General features: G+C 43.5%; 1 protein-coding gene across 2 annotated transcripts in view; it reads left to right on the plus strand.

Moving 5' to 3' along the window:
* Positions 1-1,158: 1,158 nt before the first annotated feature.
* prkar2aa (protein kinase, cAMP-dependent, regulatory, type II, alpha A) overlaps positions 1,159-26,090 on the plus strand; it is a 344,304-nt gene continuing 319,372 nt past the window's right edge. The window contains exons 1-5 of one of the 2 annotated variants that reach the window (XM_069937325.1): positions 1,159-1,390; positions 4,421-4,513; positions 11,901-12,028; positions 15,447-15,537; positions 25,588-25,705. In XM_069937325.1, the coding sequence (XP_069793426.1) occupies positions 1,268-1,390; positions 4,421-4,513; positions 11,901-12,028; positions 15,447-15,537; positions 25,588-25,705 (553 nt within the window). In that variant the 5' untranslated portion in view covers positions 1,159-1,267. The remainder of the gene's footprint in view (positions 1,391-4,420; positions 4,514-11,900; positions 12,029-15,446; positions 15,538-25,587; positions 25,706-26,090) is intronic. The other variant, XM_069937324.1, reaches the window with a different exon arrangement.

Raw genomic sequence — 26,090 nt, forward strand, 5'->3', positions numbered from 1 at the left:
CAGCCCCAGGCACCTCTTCAGTGCTTTTAGGGTGTTCGGAACTGGAAGCTCCATTAGGGGCTGCATGTGTTTGGGATCTGGGGCAATGACAACATGTGCCATGACACATCCTAGGAGAGCCAGGCGATTGGTATTAAAGACAGACTTGTCTTTATTATATGCAAGATTGAGGGAACTTGCAGTCTGCAGAAATTTAGCTTGGTTAGCATCATGGTTCTGATGATCGTGGCCGCAGATGGTGACATTATCAAGCTAGGGGAAGGTTGCTACCAGATTGTGCTCCTCCATCATCCTGTCCATTACCCTCTGGAATGCAGAGATGCTGTTGGTGACACCAAAAGGAACCCAGAGAAAATGAAAAAGTTTCCCGTCAACCTCAAAACCTGTATAAATTCGGTCACTGGGGCAGAGGAGAAGCTGGTGATAGGCCGACTTGAGGTCAATGGTCGAGAATACACGATATTGCACGACCTTGTTGACCATGTCGGCTATCCGGGGAAGGGGGTAAGCATCCAGTTGGGTGAACCGATTAATGGTTTGACTGTAATCAATGGCCATTCGTGGCTTGCTCCCACCCCTGACCACCAGGACCTGGGCTCTCCAGGGGCTGCGACTTGGGGCGATGATCCCCTCCGCCAGGAGTCACTGAACCTCAGCCTGGATAAACACCACGTCCTTAACGCTGTAGCGCCTGATCTTGGTAGCGATGGGTCGACAATCCAGGGTGAGATTCGCAAACAGTGACGGAGGGGAACAATGATAACTATATACAATGGAGGAAACACATCAGTACAGCATGTTGGAAATCGAAAATCAAAGCAGGAAATGCTGGACATACCACGTTAGACCACATTTGTGGGAAAATAAATTTAAAATATACTTTTTCAAATGCATCGGCGTTCCAAAATTAAAATATGCTTTTGCATAAAATATATTTAGGTGGTAATTTATGAATTGTTTATAAAAATACTCATGATAATTTAACGTGACGGAATTAAGAATACTTTTTCAAAATGAACTGTGGCTACTTTCAAATTGGCAATGTGAATGAAGTGAAAGATTTTAAAAATCTGCCCTTGCGTGTTGAAATAAAGAGAACAGCTTCTGTGCACAATGCAGGTCGAGGTTTTCCAGGGGAGGGATTCGGGCTCGGACAGTGCATCAGGTGATGTGCCTGAGATTGGTGTCGCACTAAACGGTGTCCGCCGGGTTGGATGAAAGTTCAAGGCCTGAGTAGAGGCTTCCGGCACAATCTTTAGGCAGGAAAATGTCGGTGGAGGAAAAGACCGGGCCCCGGCCGCAGACAGTTAACCCAATCAAAAATTTATTCGCAGGTGGTTTTGGCGGGGTTTGCCTGGTTTTCGCCGGACACCCACTGGACACCATCAAAGTAAGTCCCCTCGACGGCTGGGAATATCCCCATACGTCCTCCTTGAGACCTCCTTCATCTCCTCTTCCCTCCACTGTTTTGGGCAAACCACGTTGTTGGCACCTTGATACCAAACTCCCAGGCAATGTGCCGAGCTCTGCAGAGGAAAAGATAACCAAATAGTCTAGTAGAAAAGTTTGGACAGTGTGATCAACATCTCTTGAAGATATGCCACGTCTCCACCTTCTCATGGGGGTGTCTGGCCAGACTGCTCCAGAGAGAGCGGACGCAGTTGAAAACCTCAAGGTCAGTTATCAGATGCACGTGTGGAAGAGGTGGAAAGAGTGCACCACTACTCGCCCAGTCCATTAGGTGTCTCCAGTCCCAGCTGTGCAGGTGTCTCCCGTTGTCCCGCTGATATTATTCCTGCCCAGGGACTTGGATCCAGAAATCAAAATCTCAAAATGTGGGTTTTGACATTTAGGACAGTTATTCAGTTTAACTTTATAATTCATTACCCAAGAGCACTTGGGTAGTCAACTATAAATCTATCAGTCTTGAATATACTCAGTAACTGAGCCTTTATAGAGGCTGAGATTGATAGATTTATAGATATCGTAGTCTTGCTATGAGTCGAAGGTGAGTTGAACCAACTCCTTTACTGATTCAAAAGTCGCACGCTTAAGTACGCTCTCCCAGCAACTCACCCCCCACCCCCCCGAACTGCGGGGCAGAACTGATGTCAGCCACCAGGCTGTGGACTTGCCCTGCACTCGGAGCTCTGACATTCGCATCTGCTGTGGACTTGCCCACGACTCTGTGAACCAGTTTGCCATCCTGTCCATCACCCTCTGGAATGCGGAGATTACGTTGGTGACACCAAAGGGAACCCGGAAAAAAGGAAAAAGTTTCCCGTCAGCCTCAAAACCTGTATAAATTCGGTCACTGGGGCGGAGGGGAAGCTGGTGATAGGCCAACTTAAGATCAATGGTCAAGAATACAAGATATTGCGCGATTTGTTGACCATGTCGGCTCTCCAGGGAAGGGGGTAAGTGTCCAGTTGGGTGAAGAGATTAATGGTTTGACTGTAATCAATGGCCATTCGTGGCTTGCGCCCACCCCTGACCACCAGGACCTGGACTGTTTGGGTGGCCGACCTCGTCAGCGTAGGTGAAGTGCCAGTTGATGAAGTAGATAAAGACGATGTGGTCAAACAATAATCATGGCTTTTATTAGCAGAAACTCCTGGTACAATAATGAAAGACAATAGATGCATATACATATGCAAGGGAAGTGTCCTTAACAGTAGAGATAATACACAGCCAATGTTAGTACAGCAAGGCTCACCAGAGGGGAGACAGGCAGCTTGGCAGACATTCACCACAGTCTCCCCCCGGCAGAGGAAGGGTTAAAATCAAAAGGACAGTTGCTAGGAAAGACTGAAGCAAGCGATACATGGATACCATGTTTGGCCTTGAGATACTCTAACAGCTAAAATACTCCAGTATATAGCAAGCAATCAAAATATAATGAGATGTTTTATGAATATGTCAGCCTATCAGGTTGTTTACGAATTCTGGTGCTTCGTCTCAAAACAGGTGGCTCCTTTGCAACCTTGGGAACTGGTACAGATCCTGGGTCTGTAGTGTGGGAAGGACTGGCTTCTGGACCCGCTCCAGAATCGCCAGCAAGAGGCTCAGCATGGCCATCTGAAAACTTACTAGGGGTCACAGGCTGGGGGTGGGGGGTGAGTCCATCCTCTCAGGCTCACTCTAAGTAGGGGTGCGAGGAAGGGGCGAACCAGGTGAGGCCAGATCTCTTAGGGGTACAGTGTCAGTACTCCCGTCTGGGAATTTAACATGAGCGTAGTTGGGGTTAGTATGCAGTAGCTGAACTGGTTGGACTAGGGGGTCTGTTTTACGCGCCCGAGCGTGGCTCTTCAGCATCATGGTTCCAGGCTCAGATAAATACGCTGGCCAGTCCATCACAATTCCTGATTTCCTAGGAAAGGCAAACATACATTCATGAGATGTTTGATTTGTTGCAGTACACAATAAAGTCCGAATAGAATGTAGTGCCTCAGGCAGCATCTCCTGCCATCGGATAACAGGGTAATCATGTGTTTTTAAAGCAAGATTAACAGTCTTCCAGACTGTAGCATTTTTCAGGAGTTCGCCTTTTTCTTTCTTTCGGGGTTCCAACACTCCTGGATGTTTCCTTTTCGGTTTCTAGCATTTCACTGGACTGCATGGCACTTCTCAGTGTTTTGGCTAAAGCATCCAGCTTCAAGGCATTGTGGTGTTGTTGCATATTGACTGCCCTGACATCACATTCATTTGCCGGTGAGTTGAGAGCCACTTTTCCCGGGTTTCTGGCGTCTAGTCAGCAACTGGTATGGAGCAAGCACCACATTCTGTGGTGCTGCATAGTAAGCAGTCAGATCTGGATCATTTGAATCATATATGCCATTGTATGGGATGACCCTGGAATTTCTCCCCAAGATGTTGATTTTGAGCTATACCCTTTGTAAAAGATGACACCAAATCTGGTACTTACCACTGACCAGTGGATGCTGTTAATAGTAAATTACAATATTTTAATCACAAATGATCATTTAAAGGTTTAAATTTTATTTGGAAGTTAGCTTATGTAACCAGTTGTTTAAAGCCTGTACATAGCCAACAAATGGATGGACCCCTCGGGGGACACTCAGACTTCACCGGAGATTCATATTTTATACTAAGCTTATAGGATGACCTGATTTTTAAGGTGAAATTTATAAATTTTGGATTGTCCTATGCAACAGCACATACGATATTTAAAGTGGAGTAGATAAATATTTTTAAATCAAGGAATAGAAGGATATGGAGAAAAAGCACGGAAAAAGAGTTGAGGGCAGCATTGATCAGCCACGATCATGTTAAATGATGGCTTGAAGGGCCTAATGACCAACTCTCACTTTCTTGTGCCTTATTTCTGTCTTCTTTATACCTTGAGCAATCTCCTCAAGCCTCCTCTGAAACAAAACTTAACGCTTTCCTCCTTGTTTAGGTGCGATTACAGACACAACCAAAGCCCTTACCTGGCCAACTTCCCAAATTCAAAGGGACCTTTGACTGCTTCCACAAGACCCTGGTTGGAGAGGTAATGTGTAGGATTTCTTACAAATACAATTTTGCCAATAAGTACAGAAAATGCTGGAGTTAGGGATCAGATCAGGCAGCATCGGTGAAAATAAGAGCAGTTAACATTCCAGGTTGAGAATGTTTAATTCTAGCAAACTCTCCAGAGGTTGCAGAAGTTGGTGTGAGAGGATAGAACTAAAAGAAGCAATTCTTTAAATAGTAGAATCCCTGTAATCTGGAATTCAAGCAACCTGCAAAAAAAATAACGTAAAATAAATAGGTAAAAAATACAGGTTTAATATTTGCGCAAGCAACTGGAAAACTTGCTTATCCGGCATTTATTAACCCCCCTAGCTGCTGGATATGAGGGCTTTTACTGTATCCCTTTTTGGAATCTGCTCATCACTATCCAGATTGCTGTGTTTGAAAAAGTGGAAGGCAATTTTTCCCATGACAAAATTATGATGCAGTGAAGAGAGTGGTAATTAAATAAGTTAAACAAAGGATTATTCTTGAAGAGGTACAATCAGGAAACAAAACAAAATTTGCAACTGGTTATCATCTGAAAATACCACAATCTATATCAAGCCGAGAATGTTGTCAAGCATCTTATCAAATGTGAGCAGCTCTTCTTGCTGATTTGCTTTGAGGTTTATTGGAACAGTGTGGAGGATACTGTGGGAAGGGACAGGGAATATTACAAGCAATCTGATACTCATATTGAACGGAGTTGTTTTGCACAGCTCTCCCCACAAATTTACAGAAGTTGCATTGGTAAGTTATTTTGTGCTCCAATGCAATTTTGACAAAATTTTATCATTAATTCTATTCATTTCAAGATGGTTATGTTTTTTTTTAAAAAAAAGGTCTGATCCTCAAGTTGAATTCCGTAACTGAGGAACAGACAGGAATGCACAACAATTGATTGGTTGCAAATAGGAGGCTTTCAAAAGTGAAATAGGAAGAGTTCAGGTCAAGTGTATTCATGTTGGAGCAAAGGGCAAGGGCAGCATCATTAGGAACCCTTGGTTGACGAGATGTATCAGGGTCTGGTCAGGAAAAAGGAGACGTGTTCATTTTAATCAGCAAGAATCAAGTGAGTTCTTTAAGGAAAGGGAATGAAAGACTATATTCAAGAAAGAAATTAGAGGGCAAAAAGGGCTCATGAGATATCCCAGGTAGACAAAATAAAGGAGAATCTTAAGAGATTCTGTAAGTATATTAAATGCAACAAGGTTGCTAGGCAAAAATATGGTCCCTTAAAAATCAGGGTGGTGAGATATATGTGGACCCATAGGAAATGGGCAAAACTCAAAATGAAAACTTTGCATCTATATTTACCATGAAAAATGACATGGAAGCTAGTAGATTCAGGTGAGGAAATGGTGATCTCCTAGAGCATATCTACATTGCAAAGGAGAGGTGTGATAAGTCTTGAAATACATAAAAGTGGATAATCCCCATGGTATGACTAGGTTTATTTTAGGATGTCATGAGAGGCAAGAGAGAAGATTGCTGGGCTTTGGCAGATGTTAGTCACAGTTGAGGGACTGGGGGAAGGTCAATATTGTGCCTTTATTTAAGAAGGGTAACTGGGATAAGCCAACAAACTACAGGGTAGTGAGTTTAAAATCAATGGTGGGAAAATTATTGGAAGGGCTTCTGAGGAACAAGATTCATTTGCATTTGATTAAAGATAGTCAGTAGGGCTTTTTTTTGTGTGTGAGAAATCATGTTATATGAATTTGATTATGTTTTTTGAAGAGGTGACCAAGAGGTTTGATGAGGGGAGGGCAGTAGATGAAGTCTGCATGGTCTTTAGCCAGGCATTTGGCAAGGTTCCACAAGATAGACTAGTCTGCAAGGTTAGACCACAGGAATCCGGGGTGAGTTGACAAATTGGATATAAACTGGGCAAGGTTGTAGTGGAGGGTTGTTTTTCGGGATGCCCGTGACTGGTTGTGTGCTGCAGGAACCACTGTCACTTTCTTTGTTGTTTGTCATATATATTAGTGACTTGGATGAGAATGTAGGTAGCATGATTAGTAAGTTTGAGGTGGCACCAAAATTGGTCATGTTGAGGACAGTAACCCAGTTTCTCAAATGTTACAACGTATAGTTTAACTGGGAAAGTGGGCAAGTGAATGCCATGTCAAATTTAACTTGGATCAATGCAAAGTGATGAATTTTGTGAAGTTAGACCAGCACATAAACAGTGAATGGCATGGCCCTGGAGAGTGTTGTTGTAAAGACAAACCTTCTGGACTTTCTTCACCTATATTATTTAACTCCATATATACCCATGGTACTTTTTCCCCTCTTTGATACCAAGAAGACAAAAATCCCAATTGAGCTGCCTTATAATAATTTTTAAAATTTGGTAATTTCAAACCTCCTTGATCTTTTTTCCATGTTAACTTTTCTATACTTATCCTTGCTGATTTTCCTCGCCATAAAAACTCTCTAATACTTTTATTTAATCGTCTAAAAACATTTCAGGCACCTGAATTGGTAATGTTTGAATTAGGTATTGAATTCTAGGAAAAATATTCATTTTAACACAATTCACACGCCCTATTAACGTTATTGGTAATTCCCGCCATCTTTTTAAATCATCCTCTGATCTTTATAAAAGTGGTAAATAATTAAAATTATTCAATTGTTTACTTACTATTATCCCCAAATATTTAACCCCATCATTTTGCCATTTTACATTGTGTATAATCTGCATTAACCAATGGCATCATTTCACTTTTATCCACATTACCCTTATATCCTGATACTAATCCATATTCTATTAATCTTTCATTTAATCAATTCAATGAAATTTCAGGTTTAGTCAAATATACTATAACATCATCTTCAAAAATACTAATTTTATGAACTTTTGTTCCTATCTCAAAACCAATAATTTCTTCATCTCTTCGAATCATTTCAGCTAACAGTTCTATTGCCAATGCAAATACAAATGGTGAAAGCGGGCAACCCTGCCAAGAAGATCTTTCTAATCTAATCAAGCTCGACATTTGACCATTTACTACTATTTTTGCCTTTGTTTCATTATACAATGCCTTTATTCCTTTTATAAATATTTCAGGAAGCCCAAACTGATATAACACCTTAAATAAAAAGTTCCATTCTAAGACGGCTGATATTATAGTGAGATTTTTAAGTTTGATAAATGTAGCTCGAAAAAGGAAAGTTCCAGCAGTAGCGGTTACTTTAGATGCAGAAAAAGCATTTGATAGATTAGTAAAGACAAACCTTGAGGAGGTTCCAAAGTGTACTCATTTTTGGAGTTTTGGTCGGGGTTGTAGACCCTGTGATGACTAGCATGGAGATAAACTTTTCGAGAATATTTGTATTTGTAGGGGTGGGGGGGGAATAAATACAGACTCTGTGTGTGTGTGTGTGTGTGTGTGTGTGTGTGTGTGTGTGTGTGTGTGTGTGTTGGAAAGATTGAACTGTTTGTTGAATTCTGTGAGTCCATAAAAATCAAAAATAAAATATTTTAAAAAGACAAACCTCGAAGTACAAATGTATAGTACCTTGAAAATAGGATATTGTTTGGCAGGGCGTTGAAGAAGTCTGATGATGTGACTGCTTTTGTCAGCCAAGACATTAAATGTAAGAGTTAGAACATCATGTTACAGTTGTACAAATCATTGGTTAGGCTGCACTTAGAGAATTGTGGGTAGTTCTGGTCACTGCACTATATAAAGGTCATGATTAAATGAGGGAATGTGCAGAAAAGATTCACAACAATGTAGCATGGATTAGAGGGATTAGTTTGTAAAGAGAGATTAAATAAAATGGAACTATTTTTCATGAAGTGAAGAAAGCTGAGAAGTGACATGATGGAGGTATATAAAATTATGTGAGGCATTGAAAAGGTTTGTTTCTCATGCCAGGTGTGTCTACAACTGGATGATGCACGTTTAAGGTGAGAGGGAACAAGTTTAATCGGGACTTGAGGGATATGATTTTCACACATAGCTGGTCTTTGGAATGAGCTGCTAAAGGATGAGCTAGAAGAGGAACAGGAATAACATTTAAGAGGCATCTGGATAGGTACTTGAATAAGCAAGGCACAGAAGGAAATGGAATTAATGTAGATAAGTAGGATTCATATAGATTAGGATGATGATCTGTACAGACTCACTGGGATGAATGGCTTGTTTCTATTGTTAAATAACTGTGACTAATTTGTGTTGGAAATGGGAGAGAAACTGAACATTTGGAGAACAAAATTACTGAAAATTAATTCCCTCAAGAAACCCAGGATAAAATCGATGACATCTCAAAAACAAGATAAACACTGCTCTCCTGCACAATGTTTCTTTGCCCAGAGAAAGTTAATCCCTTGCTCAAATTTGAGAGAGTCGTAATTCAACAGAAATGTTCAGTCTAGATCTGGCATTAGGCAAAATCTGAGAACGGTTGCTTTCTTGATAGCAGCATCAGTGCGAGTGGGATTGGTGGAAAGCGATGAGGGGAAGGGCCTTATTTTACTTTAGTAGATATTAATTGAGAATGTTTGAACTCAAAGATAATGTTTATTGAAGAAAGTTGGCTTGCATTCTTTTAAAGAAAGAAAAGAAAATAGAAGAGAAAATCCAAGTGACTGTCAACACGTGGGAACTGATCATGTTTCATTGAAAACTTTCCACAGTGGCAGGAAGCACTTGTGCAAGACAGTTACAATTAAACAAGCTGCAATGTGGGTGAGAGGTTCAACTGTACTTAGTGAGAATGATGCATGAACATCTCTGCTGAATCTCTAGAATGAAAAGATCTGAGTTAGCAAACCTTTTTTGAGGAATGTGACAGGGAGTGATTTTGTGCAGTATGATGGTTATTGACTCAAACTCTTTAGCCCAACTTGCCTGGGCTGATCAGGCTAGTCTCATTTGCCTGTGTTCAATCCATTATCATCTAAACCCTCCCCATCCATATGCCTGTGAAATGCCAATTGTACCTGTTCTTCTGACAGCTCGTTCCACATATCTACCATTATCTTTGTGAAAAAAGGTGCCCCTCAGGTCCCTTTTTAAATCTTTTGCCTCTCACCTTAAATCTATGCCCTCTAATTTTAGACTTTCCTACCCTGGGAAAAGGACTGTGACCGTCCACTTTCTTTATGTCTCTCATGATTTTATAAATTGCGAAAAGGCATTCTTCAGCCTCCTATGGTCCAGGGAGAAAGGCCCCAGCCTTTCAGTGTAACCCGAACCCACCAGTTCTGGTAATATCCTTGTGAATTTCTTTTGCTCCTTTTCCACAAGACTATAAGACATAGACATTCGGCCTGTCAAGTCTGCACCACCATGTCATTATGGCTAAGTTACTATCCTTTTCAACCCCATTCTCCTGCTTTCTCCCTGTAACCCTTGATTCCCTTCCTGATCGAGAACATATCTACTTCTGCCTTAAATATACCCAATCATTTGTGGTGAGAGAAAGACTGTGGCAACGAGTTCCACAAACTTAACACCCAATGAGTAAAAAAAAAATCCTCCTTATCTTTGTTCTAAAGGACATTTTTGTATTCTGAGGATGTGTTCCAGCTTATGGTATTTTGAAATATGAAAATAGGGAAAAACAATTAGATTGAAGACGATCAGTGATGAGAAAATTGAACAGTCTTAGTAATCATTGAAAAATGAAAAATCATGGGGGAAGAAGAGCCACTCCAGCCGCCCCACTAGAATTAATAGTGCAAATTTTCAAGCCACAAGTTCATGAGTCATTTGCTCTGATTCTTCCGTTGTGATGCACCCCCAGTTCTTGCTGTGTCAAATCCTGTCAGTCTGGGGTACAGGCTAACCTTTACTTCTATAATTATCTTTTACTAAAGATGTCCATTGAGCCTTTTCCATAATTTGTTTACATTGTGGCTACATGACCTTGTGCTAATTTATCAATCTTTCACATGAGAGTATATAAAGAATGTACTCTGCACAGTTAACGTAGCGGTTAGCGCAATGCTTTTACAGCATCAGGGATCGGGACCGGGGTTTGAATCCTGCACTGTCTCTGAGGAGTTTGTATGTTCTCTCCATGTCTGCGTGGGTTTTCCCCAGGGGTTTTGGTTTCATTTTGGTTTCAGGCACCAGGTCAATTGGGTGTGTTTGGGCGGCAAGCACTTGTGGGCCGAAAGGACCTGTTACTGAGTTGTATGTATCGTAACCTAGAAGAAACCAGCACAGAGTCAAATAGACTTAAATTGTTTAATCTACATTTAACTATTAATAGCAGAGTTGTAAACTAATTTGTTACACAAACAGCAAGTTACCTTTACTCGTATAGTGTTCCTTACGTCCATGAATGTATTAGGACACCTTACAGGAGGGAGAAGTGGTCACCAGCAAGAGAGAGCACAACTGTGGAGGGAAAAGGGAATACACCGAGATATTTCAAGTTTTCACAGTTAGGGAAAAGAAATAGCGAAGCACAATGATGAAGAAACAAAGTTAGTGTGTGCGCTAAATCAGTCTCTTGTGGAAGAGCAGAACTTTCATATCAGAACATTAAGTGGCATGGAACTGGAAAAGATTGTCTTGATCAGCACAATATTATGAATAAATTGAAGATGGGATCAGTGATCAGTGAAATAGACTTGCAGGACGACTGTGCACAAGATGCTTGCTGAATGAGTTTGACTGAATCTTCAGATTATGTATGTATAAAATATCTTTTGTGTGTGCACCGTGGACTGGAGAAATGCTGTTTTGTCTGGATGTATCTGTACACTCAGATGATGATGAATTTGAGTATTAACATTGAAAATGGTGAAGAAGGGGTTGTTGATGGTAAGTCAATCAGAAGGTTGGATCAACCTGGCTGATGATTTCAGTGTGTTGCTTTTGGATTCGTTGCCTTAATGAGCTGTGTGTTGGTTTTTGTAACCCGAGTTGATCCTTCTATGCTTTTTTTTCTCCATGACACTGGATAATACTAGAATTCCTGTGAGAGAAAATTGAGAAATAGAGTGGGAGAACGTTGACAAAGTTTCAATGAACTTAATTTCATTATGGTCATGAAGAAGCATATAATCTTCTCCTAAAATTTATCCACTTGGAAATTCATGATGTTGATGAATATAATGTTATGGTAAGGTGGTAAGGGAAAGATGTCTGATGCCAAGATCTATCAAACTCACCAAATCTTGCAGTTACTTCATTATAGAAAGTTCTTTATAACTGCTGGTTCAGTGATAGCTATGAGTTAATTTCAATTTTGAATCTTTAAGTGTGACCAAGATCTTGTTGACATTGTGAAAGATGCCTGTAGACAATGCCGTTGATCCTCATTCAGAAATAAAGCCACAATTATTTTGAGTGTCCTTTTGCTTCAGCTAAAACTGCAGCAGTCTGTAAAAGGAATATTGTTTTACTTTCCTTTAGGGTGTGAGAGGGTTATACAAGGGAATGGCTGCCCCAATTATTGGTGTGACTCCAATGTTTGCTGTCTGCTTTTTCGGTTTTGGCTTGGGGAAGAAACTACAGCAGAAGCATCCCAATGACATACTCACGTGAGTAATCTTTGAGATTGGAGCACAATTTTTATTTTAATTGGTTGTGGATTTCACAGAATTGTGCAGCACAGAAGCTGGTCCTTTCACCCTACCTTGTCCATGCGGACTGTGATGTCTGTCTGCAATCATTTCATTTGTGCAATTAACCATTAATGTTACAAAGTCACAGAAATGGGCAAAATTCAACCAGAAATTTTTTTTTTGAAAGCAGGTTGAGACAAAGTTATATCAGTGGAACAGCAAGTCCTTGAGAAATTTATCCAGGAAGATATAAAATATTTAGATGGTATTTTCCAGAATAACAGTCGTTTCTACAATATTAAATTATTTCTATTAGCCTTTATAAAACCATCCTGACCACTGCAGTCCTGCAAACTTTTGCCTCCAGTGAGGGTGGGTTATTATTATTGAGCATGGTTTCTATTCCTGGTTAGGTGGGAAATAGTTAAGGCTTTCCAGCAACTCCCCTATCATTTGAAGAGCCTTTCTTGTTAAGAATAGACAGTAAGATCAATTGCTGTCGGTCTGGCAGTGGTTATAAAGATTACATAAGCAAAAATGTGCTTTTGAGGGGTGTAATGAATAGAACATATCTGTTAGTATCTTTCAGTGTTGTAGGTGATAGGTTCGAGATATTTCAGTTGAGGGGCTGCTACAAGAAATATTGTCAATTAATGGCTGCTTTTCTTTCCAATCAAACTGACTGGACCTTTAACACAGTCAGGGAAAATGCTCTGGTGTTGTGACACATCAAAGCCCCTCAGAAAAAAAAACAATTTTGTAAAAGTGTGAAAATGCCAGAGGAACATATCAAATCTTTTGATTGAACCTGCATTAAGAGGGATGAATGGCTTCCTCTCTCTTCATCAAATAACAGCATTACCTGAAGTAGATCTGGACTTTGGCAGTCATAGCAAGTGGTCAGATCTTTGATTGACAAAAAGAATAATTTGCATTGGTCAGGAACATAATGAACAAGTTACACTTGTTCTGATTCGCTCCAAGTGGGTGCTCTGTCAGGGCTGTGTCCATAAGTCTGCTCATCATGATATGTGCTTATGAAATGCAAATGTGTTACTTCCAAGGTCTGCTGTTCCAACCCATTGCTAAGCAACAGTGGACTGCCACTGTGGACAGAATTAACAACCAAAGAATTGTAAGGCTGAGCCCCAGCAGAATATAAATCAAGCCATTTCTTCCTCCTACTTGCACAAAATTGCTCTGCCTAAAGTGTAGTTTGAGCAGCAATACTAAACATTTTAAGCAAGTAATTTTATTCCGTCTGTGTCTCTTCCATATTACCATTTACAGCACAGAAACAGGCCAGTTTGGCCCTTTTAGTCCATGCCGAACAATTTCTCCCACCTCGTCCCACTAGCCAGTATTCGGCCCATAACCCTCCACACCTCTCCCGTCCACACACCTATCCAACTTTTCCTTAAATATTAACATCGATCTCGCTTCTACCACCTCTGCTGGAAGTTCATTCCACACCCCCATCACCCTCTGTGTGAAGAAATTCCTCCTCATGCTTCCCCTAAACTTTTCCCCTTTTATTCTCCATCCATGCCCTCTTTTTTTGAACCTCCCCCTCTCAATGAAAAATGCCTATCCACATTGACTCTATCTGTCCCCCTCATAATTATGAATACCTGTATCAAATTATCCTTTAATCGTCTATGCTCCAGGGAATAAAGTTCCAGCTGGCTCAACCTTTCCCTGTAACTCAAACCCTGAAACCCTGGCAACATTCTCGTAAACTTCCTCTGCACTCTCTCTATTCTGTTTATATCCTTCCTGTAATATAGTAACTAAAACTGCACACAGTATTCCAAATTTGGCCTCACCAATGCCCGATACAACTTCAACATAACATCCTAACTCTTGTATTCAATACTCTGATTTATGAAAACCAACATACCAAGTGCTTTCTTCACCACCCTAACTACATGTGATTCAACTTTCAGGGAATTATGTGCTATGACTCCTAAATCCCTTTGTTCCACTACACTCCTCAATTATCTACCATTTAACATGCATGACCTGTTTTTAGTCCTACCAAAATGTAGCACCTCACATTTTTCAGTATTAAACTCCATCTGCCATCTTCCAGCCCACTCTTCTAACTGTCCTAGATCACCCTGCAAGCTTTGATAATCTTCCTCACTGTCCACAACACTGCCAGCCTTTGTATCATCTGCAAATTTACTAATCCAATTTGTCACCCTATCATCTAGATTGTTAACATATATGACAAAGAGCAGTGGATCTAGTACCAATCTCTGATAACACCATCTTCTCCTCACCTCTTCTTTCAATCTCTGCCCAAGCCCACCAAAATCCCACAGGCACTCTGCTGCCCTCTAAATCCATCTTTTCACTTTACTTTTTCAAGATACTAATTTCTTTCCCGAGTACCTGTTTGGAAATGAATTTTATCACGTTATTTATTTATTCATTTATGCATTCATTCGCTGTCATAAGAACTGGTCGATTTGGATAAAAATTCTATAATTTAGAATTTTTATATTCTTTAATCCATTCTTCAGCACTCATTAGACCATGCCCAATTCTAAAGAAGGTTTGAGTCACAGTCATTGGTTAAGTCTTTCTTTTGTGGTGCCTACTTGAGAATCATCATGTATTCAATAAGATGCAATTACTTTAGTTTGAACAGGTCACTCTCCAAGGCTGTACCCTTAGTGACCTGTCAGTGATACCATTCAACTGCAGTCAATTTTAGGGAAGCCAGACTGTCTGCAAGGATTCCATCTCCTTTGAATATCCTTGTCTTGTCCAGATAATCAATGTCCAAAGATGTTCCAAGGTTGCTTGTGCCTTGTGCTGCTCTGACTACAATTCTGCATTTTCTTGTTATTTGTAAATTAAACTGAGACACGCTTTCATCCAGCACTTATGGAAAGTTATAGAGTGATATTAGCATGAGCAAGTCCTTCAGCCTGCTTCATCCTTGCTCACCAAGTTGGCTTTATGGACTTATCCCATTTGCTTGCATTTAGTTCATTTCTTCCAAGCTCATCCTCTTCATGTAATAGCTTTTGAACAATCCAATTGTGCCTGCTTCAACAGTTCTAAAATGCAAAAGCATTGCAGCTACTTGTCCCGAATTACAATTGCTTATCTGAGATCAACTGTCCTTTCAACTTGTGCTTCATACATTTTGTTCCAGATGAACAACATTTTGTCCCATCCTTCCCTCTCCTTTTCTATGTTTCTACCCCAGCCCCTTGCCCCTTTCAACATCATACTTGTAACCAGACTGAAACTGGGCCACTGATTTAACTCAACAAGTCCTTCTAAACTTCCTTTGCAGATGAACACATGGAAAACATAACCATTCCAGCTGAAGGGTTTCAGAGTGACTGTTTCTCTCCATTTGTATTTTATTGCTCAGATCTCGACAGCTGTTTGCTGCCGGTATGCTCTCTGGGGTTTTTACCACTGTGATCATGGCACCAGGAGAAAGGATCAAGTGTCTTCTGCAGGTAAAATGTGATGACTGAACTAAGAAATCCTCCAAAATGAAAATGTCTCAATGTTCAGTTGCAATATGATGATAGTTCTGCATAGTTCTGACATATCAAATTTGGTCACTTCTGCTATCTATTTATCCATCTGTAATATGAACTCAGTCTTTCTCTCACCACAGATGCTGGGCATTTTTTACATTCTTTTTTGTTTCTTTGTCAAATCGTGTATTTGCAGGGTGGATGTGTCAACTGATAAGGAAAGATCAGATTTTTCTTCTCACTCTAATTCTATATCCCACTCCCATTTTGACAAGAACAACACCTGACTCTTTCTTGAAAGTTGGGCGGCTAATAATAATAATAATAATAACAGTGTTGAATTTTCCAATTTCAGGTATCTCTTACCCCCTGAGTCTCTTGTTTTCACTCTCATAACTTCTGATCCAGCTCTGGTGTCTCATTTTTATTCCCTTTCTCATGACCTCCCTCCAGCCCATTCTATGGCTCAGCCCTTCTCTTCTTTATACTACTTATTTTTGCACCACTTTGATACAGGGTCTTGAATTGAAACATTACTATTTATTCATCCTTTCCCCCACTCCCACCTCACATATGCTGCTTGTATTTTTACACCACTTCATGTTATCAGACAAAAAGTGAAATGTACACAATATCTCTCAACTTTTGCCTGCCATAAAGGAAAACAAAGAGTTGCCGTGAACATTGCCCCCAATAATATGAGAGAAAGAAGCAAAAGGGAGTCCTTCAGAGACACTGAATATCCATGGATTCAATTCTAGAGCTCCCACAGCCACGACAGCATCACAGATTCCTTTTTGATCGATTGTCAGCCAGCGCTTCATATCCAAACCACTGATAAGATCAGGAAGCTTTCAGCACCTAAGGGTCTTCAGGAGCCCTTTTTTCCTTCAAAATCTCCTTGCATCCTGATTCTGAAAGCTGGTTCCCATGAGCCAGCCTCCACCAGCCTGCTATGAGTCCTTCAATAATCCATAGAAACTGTGGAACATTACAGCACAGAAAATAGGCACTTCAGCCCCCCCTAGTCTGTACCAAACTATTATTCTGCCAAGTCCCAATGACCTGTATCTAGTCCATACCCTTCCCATCCATACATTTGTCCAAATTTTTCTTAAATGTTAACATTTAGCCCATATTTACCACTTTAGCTAGCAGCTCATTCCATACTCTAATCACTCCGTGAAGAAATTCCCCCTAATGTTCTCCCTAAATGTCTCTTCTTCCCTTAATCCATCATCTCATCTCAATGGAAAAAGTCGACTTGCATTTACTCTATATGTACCCATCATGATTTTGTATACTTCCATAATATCTCCTCTCATTCTTCTACGCTCAGAATCAGAATTTATTGTCATGAACAAGTACGAAATTCAGTGTTTTGTGGCACATCATAGTGCAAACATTCATATACACCACCTTACAACAATAAATTTAAAAAATAGTGTACAAAAAAGTAAGGCAGGGTCTTCGGTTCATTGATTATCCAGGAATCTGATGGCAGTAGGGAAGAAGCTATCCATGTGCCGCTTTGTGCTTGTTTTTCGGTTCCTGTACCTTTTTCCCGATGGTAGAACAGTGAAAAGGGCATGGCCTGGGTGGTGGGGGTCTTTGAGGATAGAGGCTGCTTTATTAAGACATTGCCTCTTAAAGATGTCCTCGATGGAGTGTAGGTCTGGAGCCTGTGATGCTACAGGCCGAGTTAACAACCCTCTGGAATTTTTTCTTGTCCTGAGAGTTGTCACCTCCATACCAGACAGGGATGCAACCAGCCAGAATGCTCTCCATGGTTCATCTGTAGATGTTTTTGAGAGTCTTCAGTGACATACCAAATCTCCTCAAACACCTCACAAAGAATAGCCACTGGTGAGCCTTCTTTGTGATTGCATCGACATGAAGGCTCTAGGACAGATGCTTGGAGATGCTGACACCTAGGAATTTGAAGTTCTTAACTCTCTCCACTACTGAGCCCTTGATGAGCACTGGGTCGTGTTCCCTTGACTTCCTCCTGAAGTCCACAATCATCTCCTTGGTTTTGCTAACATTGAGCACAAGGTTGTTGGCATGACTCCATTCAATGAGCTGATCTAGCTCCCACCAGTATGCTTCCTCATTGCCGTTTGTGATTCTGCCAACAACTGTGGTGTCATCAGCAAATTAGTAGATAGCATTGGAAATGTACCTGGCCACATAATCATGGGTGCATAATGAGTAGAGCAGTGGGTTAAAGATTCATCCTTGAGGCATGTCTGTGTTGATAATCAGTGAGGAGGAGGCGTTGTTTCCAATTCGTACTGACTGGTCTTCCAATGAGGAAGTCAAGGATCCAGTTGCAGAGTGGGATACAGAGGCCTAGAGTTTGTAACTTCTTGACCGGCACTGAGGGAATGATGGTATTGAGGGCTGAGCTTTAGTTGATGATGAGCAGCAATATGTATGAGTTGCTGTTTTCGAGGTGATCCAGAGCTGAGTGGAAAGCCAGTACTGTGGAGAGATTATGCCGATAAGCAATTTGCAGTGGGTCCAGATCTTTGCTTAGGTGTATGATAATTCTGGCCATGGCCAGCCTCTCAAAGCATTTCATCACAATAGAAGTTAGTGCTACTGGGTGATAGTCATTGAGGCAGCTCACTCTGCTCTTCTTAGCCATCGGGATGGTTGATGCCCTTTTGAAGTAGGTAGGAACCTCTGAGTGCAGTAATGAGAGGTTGAAAATGTCCGTGAACACTCTGGCTAGTTGGTTTGTGCAGATTTTCAGTACCCTGCCAGGTATGCAGTCAGGGCCTGACTCCTTGTACGGGATCACCCTCTTGGATGATGTTCTGATGTCATCCATAGAGACAGATATCACAGGGTACTCAGCCTTTGGAGGGATTCTCACAGGCACTGTTTCATTCTTCTTCTCAAAGTGGTCATAGAAGCTGTTTAACTTGTATGGTAATGAAGCATCACAGCCATCCATAGTGTTCACCCTTGCATTGTAGACTGTAATGGCCTGCACTCCTTGCCATAGTTGGTGGGTATTTGTCTCTGTTTCTGACTTCCTCCAGAATTGCCACTTTTCTACCTGCAGGTCGTACCTGGCCTTTTTTTAAATTTTTTATTTTTTTTTTAAATTTTTCACACCATAAACCACATTAACCATGATACACACTTTTTCCTTTTCAAACATATACAGTGCCATTTTCTCCCCCCCCTCCTCCCATCCCACCCTCCCTACCTCCCCCCTCCCGTCCATTTAAAGTACAAAATCTAGTACCTGGCCTTCTTGTAGATACCTAGATCTCTGGCCTTAAATGGTCTTGATCTTGCTCTCAGCAGGTTGGGAATCCTCTGATTCATCCAAGGCTTCTGGTTGGGGAATGCGTATGGGCACATCCTCATTCTCGCAGGTCTTGATGAAGTCAGTGACACCTATTATATATTCATTTGTCTTTGGATGAGTTCTTGAATATGTTCCAATCCACTGATTCAGGGCAGTCCTGTAGATGGTCCTCTGCCTCCCTCGATCATACTTTCGCTGTCTTCACTGCTTGTGTTGTGGTCCTCAATCTCTGCTTCTATGCCGGGAGTAGAAGTACAGCCAGGTGATCAGACTTGCTGAAGTGCAGTCATAGTATGGCTCGGTAGGCGTTCTTTGTGATGGTGTAGCAGTGGTCGAGTGTGTTGGCTCCCCTGGTATCATATGTGACATGTTGGTGGTAGTTTGTCAGAGACCTTTTCAGATTGGCCTGATTGAAGTCCCTACAATGATTGGGAAAGCATCAGGATGTGCTGTCTTATGGCTGTTAATATCAGTGCTCAGTTCCTCCAGTGCCAGCCTTGCATTATTCTGGGGCGAAATGTACACTGTGTTCTCCCTTGTCAGGTAGAATGGGCGGCACATGATCACCAGATGTTCCAGGTCGGGGGGAGCAGTTTTGGGGCATAATGTCCTCATCTGTTTAACCTTTCCATCTAACTCTGTTCCTCCAGTCCTGGCAACATCCCAGTACATTTTCTCTGCTCTCTTTTAATTTTAATGCTATCTTTCCTATCGTTAGGTGACCAAAACTACATGCAATTCTCAATATGTGTAAAGTTAAAATCACGTACTGTCACAACTTTATGTTTCCTGCAGCTGTCTTCTATCTCGGTGCAGATTTTCTCCTCCAATTCTCACTGACTATTGGATGTTCTATAATACCTTTCCCATTCCTCAGCTCCACCCATAGAGTCTCAGTAGATGAGCACTCATGGCCGCACGTGAGAATCCACGCTAATCTTCCTGCAATACTTCTTGCATTGAAATAGATGCATCTGAGAATATTATTTCCACAGCACTCAACCTTATGATTTCTGTTTTTATATGCAGTCTTAACATTGTAGTGCTGGACACAGCCAAGAAAGACTCAGCCACCACATTGAAAGTCATTAATGACTGTTTTTATTCAAATTCAGCACACGCCTCTTTTAAAGGCAGCTTGAACTCAGGCACCTCGTGCATTGTGACATATATTTGTTGCCCCATGCGCCAGCTGGGCAGGAGACGAGGCAGGGAGAAACTCTGACAGCGCCATCTTCCCATGGCTGCCCCGCCACATGGCGTTACACGCGGGGCCGGTTAACCACGAGAGAGTCCTCCGCCACACAACCCCCCCACCCCAGAACCGGCTACGCGTCCCGCTGCTTGGGCAGGTGGCCCCGGCATTTGGGGATGGCCGTCTGCATCGGCCGTGATAGGTCTAAGTGTGCCGCCTTCAAACAATCCACGGTGAAAAGTTCGTCTTCACCCCCCCTATGTCCAAAACGAAAGTCCTGCTGGAGGACCTTGTATGGACCTTCGTACGGGCATTGCAAAGGTGCCGTATATGGGCCGTGCCGAACAAATATGAATTCCGCTGAGTCCAACTCTTTGGGACGATGTGTCGGCGGACGCCATAACGCAAGGGAGGTGGGGGGACTAGCGAGGATAGTTTTTTACGGAGATCTGCCAAAAGGTTCATGTGCTCAGACATGATGTTGGGCTCTGGGCCAAAGAACTCACCAGACAGCGAGAGCGGTGGGCTGTAGACCAGCTCCACAGAAGACGCCTGTAGGTCCTCCTTGGGTCTGATGCCGAGGAGGACCCAGGGCAGTTTGTCTGCCCAGCCTGGGCCAGTGAGGTGAGCCATGAGGGCAGATTTCATATGATGATGAAACCTCTCCACCGAACCATTTCCTTGTGGGTGGTAGGCTGTGTGTGGTAGAGTTTAACCTCCAGGAGGTTCGCCAGATGAGCCCAGAGCGCGGAGGTGAACTGGGCGCCCCTGTCACTGGTGATGTGTGGTGGGACTCCGAACCTAGTGATCCAATGAATGACTAGGTTCCTGGCGCACATTTCTGTGGAAGCCTCTTTGATGGGAGCGGCTGGCCATCTTGTGGTCTGATCGACTATTGTGAGAAAGTAGTGTGCTTCTCTGGACACCGGCAGGGGGCCTACAACGTCAACGTGGATGTGCTGAAATCTCCGCACCGCCGGGTCAAATTGCTGAATTGGGGCCTGTGTATGCCGGTGGACCTTGGAGGCCAGGCACCTGGTGCAGTTCCTCACCATCTCGGCCACCTTTTTGAGCCCATGCCACACAAACTGCTCTGCCACCATTCGCACCAAAGTCTTCACCAAGGGGTGAGCTAGGTCGTGGACTAAGCTGAAAACCCTCGACCTCCACTGCGGTGGGACTACCGGGCGCGGCAAACTGGTGGAGACGTCGCAGAGCATTGTCCGGACTATTGGGCAACTGAATGTCCTGGAGCTCGAGGCCAGAGTTGGTGGTTCAGAGAGCCTGCATCTCTGTGTCCAGCTTCTGGGCCTGTGCCAACTGTGTGTAGTAAAGGCAGGGGGCGAGAGCGTTGATCGCCGGATGAGAGAGTGCATCTGCCATGACTTTGTCTTTGCCTGCCCTGTGCCGGATGTCGGTGGTGAACTCCGACATGTAGGAGAGGTGGCGTTGCTGGCGAGCCGACCACGGATCTTTGGCCATTGCAAATGCCTGTGTGAGGGAGCTTGTGGTCCATGAACACTGTGAAGGGCCTGCCCTCCAGAAAATATCGAAAGAACCGGATGGCCATGTACAGTACCAGGAGCTCCCGGTCGAAAGTGCTATACTGGAGCTCTGTCGGGCGCAGCTGTTTGCTAAAGAAGGCCAGCGGGCGACACTGTCCGTTGAACCACTGCTCGAGTACGCCCCCTACCGCTGTGGCTGAGATGTCCACTGAGAGCGCCGTGTGTGCCTCCGGGCGTGGGTGCACCAATAGAGTTGCGTTGGCGAGGGCCTCCTTTGTTGCAGCAAAAGTGGTTTCTGCCTCCTCCGACCAGGTCAGAACTTTCTCCTTAGCGGCGATCAACGCGGACAGCGGTCTCATGGTGCGGGCAGCGCCGGGGATGAACCAATGATAAAAATTCACCATCCCCATGAACTTCTGCAGGCCCTTGAGGGTGGTTGGCTTGGGGAATCGCTGGACAGCCGCGACCTTCTCTGGTGCCAGGGCAGCACCTGCTGCTGAGATGGTGTGCCCCAGGAACTGTAGCGTCTGCTTTCCGAACTGGCACTTGGCCACGTTGACCATGAGGCCAAACTCTGCCAGTCGGGCAAACAGAGTATGGAGGTGGGCCTTGTGTTCTTCGCAGTTGCGGCTGGTGCTAAGGATATTGTCCCAGTAGATAAACACAAAGTCCAAGTTCCTACCCACTGCATCCATGAGGCGCTGAAAAGTCTGGGCCGCGTTCTTGAGGCCGAAAGGCATATGCAGGAATTCAAAGAGGCCAAAGGGGGTGATGATCTCCGTCTTGCCGATGTTCTCGGGGTGGACCGGGATCTGATAATACCCCTGCACCAGATCGACCTTGGAGAAGACTTGCGCGCCAAGGAGTCCTGAGGAGTCCTGAATGTGGGGAACCGGGTATCTGTCTGGTGTGGTGGCGTCATTCAAACGCCGGTAATCACCTCAGGGTCTCCAGCCCCCGGAGGATTTGGGGACCATGTGGAGAGGGGATGCCCTGGTGCTGTCCGAGCGACAGACGATCCCCAACTCCTGCAGTCGTGAAAACTCATCCTTTGCCAGCTGCAGCTTCTTGGGCAGAATCGTATGGGCTTGGCGGGCAGCGGGGGGCCCTGTGTTGAGATATGGTGGTATACCCCATTCTGGGGTAAGGTGGCGCTGAAAAGTGGTTGTAGGATGGCGAGGAACTCATGCTCGAATACTCGTCCGTGGAAGTGGCGATGGGGGCAATCTCGGGCCTGCAGGTTTTTGTGGCATCCAGGCGCACCGAATGGAAGGTGCGAGCGTTGACCAGCCTCTTGCCCTTCATGTTGACCAACAGTCCATGTGCCCTCAGGAAGTCGACCTCCAATAATGGAGTACCCAGTGAAATTTCTCTTTCCCAATCTGGATCTGCGCCTTGCGGGTACCGAAAGTCTTGATGGCGGAACCGTTGGCTGCCCGCAGGGTGGGACCATGAGATCGGGTGCGTGTCTCAAGGGCGGTGGGGGGCAGGATGCTCAGCTCCACTCCTGTGTCCACCAGGAAACGACGGCCAGTGGATTTGTCAGTAACGTGAAGGAGACAGTCCACGTGGCCAGCCGTCGCAGCCATCAATGGTGGCTGGGCAGATCTTTTCCCCTGGTAGTCATACGGTTGTTGGCACTTACAAGCTTGCGCTCCCTAGCGCTGATGGTAAAAGCACCAGGTGGAATGGTGCTCCTCCGGCTTGTGATTGGGGGAGTGTTGTGGCCAGGTGGCTCTTGGTCGTGCAACCTGACTGAGGGCTGCTTCATTCTCCTTCTTGGTGCGCCAGAGGATATCCGCATGGGCTGCGACTTGGCGAGGGTCTGTGAAATCCTCATCCACAGGATGTCCCTGAGCATCTACTCGAGGAAGATCTGACGGAATAGGAAACAAGATTTATGATCCTCGGCCAGCGCCAGCATCTCGTCCATTAGGGTCGATGGTGTGCGGTCCCCAAGCCCATCGAGGTGCAGGAGCCTGGAAGCCCCCATTTCACTGTCTGCTCTGGGACTTTGGTTCTCATCCCCCTGCAAATCTAGTTTAAGCCCCTGCAAATCTTGTTTAAGTCCCCAGGAACAGTACAAGCAAACCTTTCCCCTCCAGTTCAGATGCAAACCATCCCATAAAAACAGTACCTTCCCTGAAAATGTGCCCAATGATCCAGAAATCTGAAACCCTCCCTCCTACACCATCTCTTTAGCCTTGTGTTAAACTTCATTATCTTCCTATTTCTATCCTTACCAAGACATGACACAAGGAGCAATCCTGAGATCACAGTGCTGGAGGTCCTGACCTTCAACTTGTGCCTAACTCTCTGAACTATTTTTGCAAGATCTCATCATCCTTCCTACCAATGTCTTTGGTCCCTGCATGGACCATGACATCTGGCTTCTTACCCTTCCTCTCGAGAATGCTATGAACTTGCCCTGAAATATCCTCATCTCTTGAACTGGGGAGGCAACATACCATTCAGGATACTTGATCTCTGCCACAGAACCTTTTGTCTGCAAGTCGCCAGCAGCCTATGTGGGTTCTTCAGCCACTGAGCCCCTCGCTAGTCTGCTGCCATGGTCACCTTTCCGTAGGGCTGTTCCCCAAGCTTCTTCTTCTCAACTTGAGGTGGGGTGGGTGTTGTCCTTTTTCTGATACTCTGCGCCAGACTGCTGCTCCCCCGGAAATCTGCACCCCTCATGGACAATGCCCTGGAGAGGCACTTTCATGCTCACAGGATGTTTTAAAAAAACAGTCGGCTCCTTTAATAGGCAGTTTAAAGCCTGTACGGAGCCATTGGCATCAGTGCTGGACAGTAGGACCCTGCGGAACAGCATTCTGTCTCCACTCCCCATTCTCCTCGGTCCACACTTGTGACAGTGCTGCCGTTGCAGCAGCTCTGCAGCGCCACTTTTTTTTGGACCTCTCAGTATGCTGCCTATTAGATGGTTACAACACAAACTGGTTTTGTTGCAGCCTTCAGGACTTTACACAAAATTTTAACAATTTCAAATTAATTTCTTTTCCTGTTCATATCAGATCTGGCCAGTTCTGCTGTAAGGTTTACCATCTGTAACATTAACACAGTTATTCTCTCCACAGAAATTGCTTGATCTGCTGGGTGTTTTCACCATTCTTTTGGTTTGAGGTTATAGCTTTGATCAGCACTTCACAGGTTTAACATGTCCTTTTGATTCTCTCTTGCTCTTGTCCATCCCATTCTTAACCAAATGGATAAACATTGGAGGCATCTGGGCTACCGGAACAACATCCTATCAATAAGATCAAGGAACAGAATTGGGCCATTTGGCCCATTCAGTCTGCTCCATCATTCAAGTCATGGTTGATGTGTTTTTCCGTTCATCCCAAATCTCCTGTCTTTTTCCAATAACCTTTGATTCCCTTACTCACCAAGAATCAATCAATCTCCTTTAAATATACCAAATGACTTGGCCTTGCCTGTGGCAACAAATTCCACAGATTCACCACCTACTGAGGAAGCATTGAGGTATTTCCTTTTTTTTTGCGATCCATCACCCACCCACTGCCCCCACACTTCCACTTTCTGCAACTTTAAGCAAATTTGTTTTCTCTCCCTCCCAATTCTGTTGAAGTGTCTTTGACCTGAAGTATTGCCTCTGTTTCTCTTTCCACAGAAATTGCTTGGCCTTTTAAGTATTATCAGCATTTTCTGCTCTTATGAAGTCTGGGTGAGATGACTTATTCTGCCTCGGCTTAATGACATTGTAGATAATTGTTATCGGTTGTCAGGCAACCCAGTACAAACTAGTGATCAAACATGCAGCCATCTGCTGAGGATAACCCTCGAATCTCTGCTGCTTCAGCAGCTCTTGCAGGGCAGGGATCTCTTGTGAGCAAAACCTTAAAAAATAGCAAAACACATTTTAGAAGAGGATAGATGGCATACAATTTATATCTTGAGCTTTATTTTTGTCTGCTTGGGATTAAAATTTTCCTTCTTTATATTTGTAATGTGCACGTTTTCAGATTCAAATGTCAACTGGTGAGACAAAGTATGCTGGCCCAATGGATTGTGCAAAACAAATCTACAGAAAATTGGGCATTCGAGGCATCTACAAGGGGACTGCTCTCACCCTCATGAGAGGTATGGTAACTGAGAGTCACTGGTTTGTTTTATGTTTGTCAATTGCTCAATTTAGAATTCATCATTTCCACTCCTGACAACTCTGAATGATGCAGATTTGTTGAAATTGAATCAGGAAATGATTTGGCCAGTTCAGTTATTCATTTTCTGCTGGTCCCAATTTCATGATTATGTCTTCCATGATCTACCTAGCTTATTTATTGTTGAAACTATTGATGACTCTTGGTTAAGTAAATCCTCCACCCATGACACATTTTGTGCCCTTGCTTGTTTCCACCCTTCAGTAATTGAGAAAACTAGACTGAGTGTAAGATGAAAATATTGAGAATAATGGGGTCAAGGAAGAAGTTATAGACCTACTGAGTTCCTCCAATAGATTTTCTGT

This window comes from Narcine bancroftii, chromosome 5 (genome assembly GCF_036971445.1).
Source record: "Narcine bancroftii isolate sNarBan1 chromosome 5, sNarBan1.hap1, whole genome shotgun sequence".
NCBI classification, from domain to species: domain Eukaryota; kingdom Metazoa; phylum Chordata; class Chondrichthyes; order Torpediniformes; family Narcinidae; genus Narcine; species Narcine bancroftii.